The following is a 551-nucleotide window of genomic DNA, read 5'->3' on the forward strand; positions in this document are numbered from 1 at the left end:
AAGACTTCTGCGCTTACTGCTAACATGCATACGCCTGCTGCCGATACTTTGGTAGATGAAGATGAAGTCATGATCGACGCTGGCCTGCCTGAGCTCACGTTTGGATCGGCCAAGGCGTCTTCTCAGTCCGAAACCTCGTCAATCATCCGCGCCACGTTAAGCAGGATGCCGCATGTGCCGACACCAGAATCGATGCAATTTAGGACGAATGACAGAGATGGCGTGTCTCTAGCTGAGCGCATCCGCGCGGATGCCGACAACATTGATTACAGTGCCAAATCGCTGTTTGACGAGTGGCCTCAGTACGATCCGAAGTACGAGGTCGACAACGTTGCGAAGCTGCAGGAGATCAAGCAGCGGCCGACGCGCAAGCAAATGTTCGGCAGATCGACCATGTACACTCGACTAGGCAATAAGGTCACTGCCAATGCTTCTCTCACACCAGATTCAGCAGCTGCCGCCAGCTTCTCCGCCAACTCCTCTTTCGAACAGCGCAGTAATCGCTCCCCACAGAAGCAGGCTTACGCTGGTCTGCCAGCGCTCGAAGCGAC

The 551-nt window shown here is 55.0% G+C and overlaps 1 protein-coding gene across 1 annotated transcript; it reads left to right on the forward strand.

The window, feature by feature from the left end:
- Window positions 1–24: 24 nt before the first annotated feature.
- Window positions 25–529, forward strand: LTS14_010983 (uncharacterized protein; the record flags this gene model as incomplete). The annotated part of the gene is made up of 1 exon (XM_064843631.1): window positions 25–529. A coding segment is annotated over one exon (505 nt), but the record flags the coding sequence as incomplete, so codon positions are not given.
- Window positions 530–551: the final 22 nt, after the last annotated feature.

Source organism: Recurvomyces mirabilis (assembly GCF_035927965.1).
Source record: "Recurvomyces mirabilis strain CCFEE 5264 chromosome Unknown scaffold_143, whole genome shotgun sequence".
NCBI classification, from domain to species: domain Eukaryota; kingdom Fungi; phylum Ascomycota; class Dothideomycetes; order Mycosphaerellales; family Teratosphaeriaceae; genus Recurvomyces; species Recurvomyces mirabilis.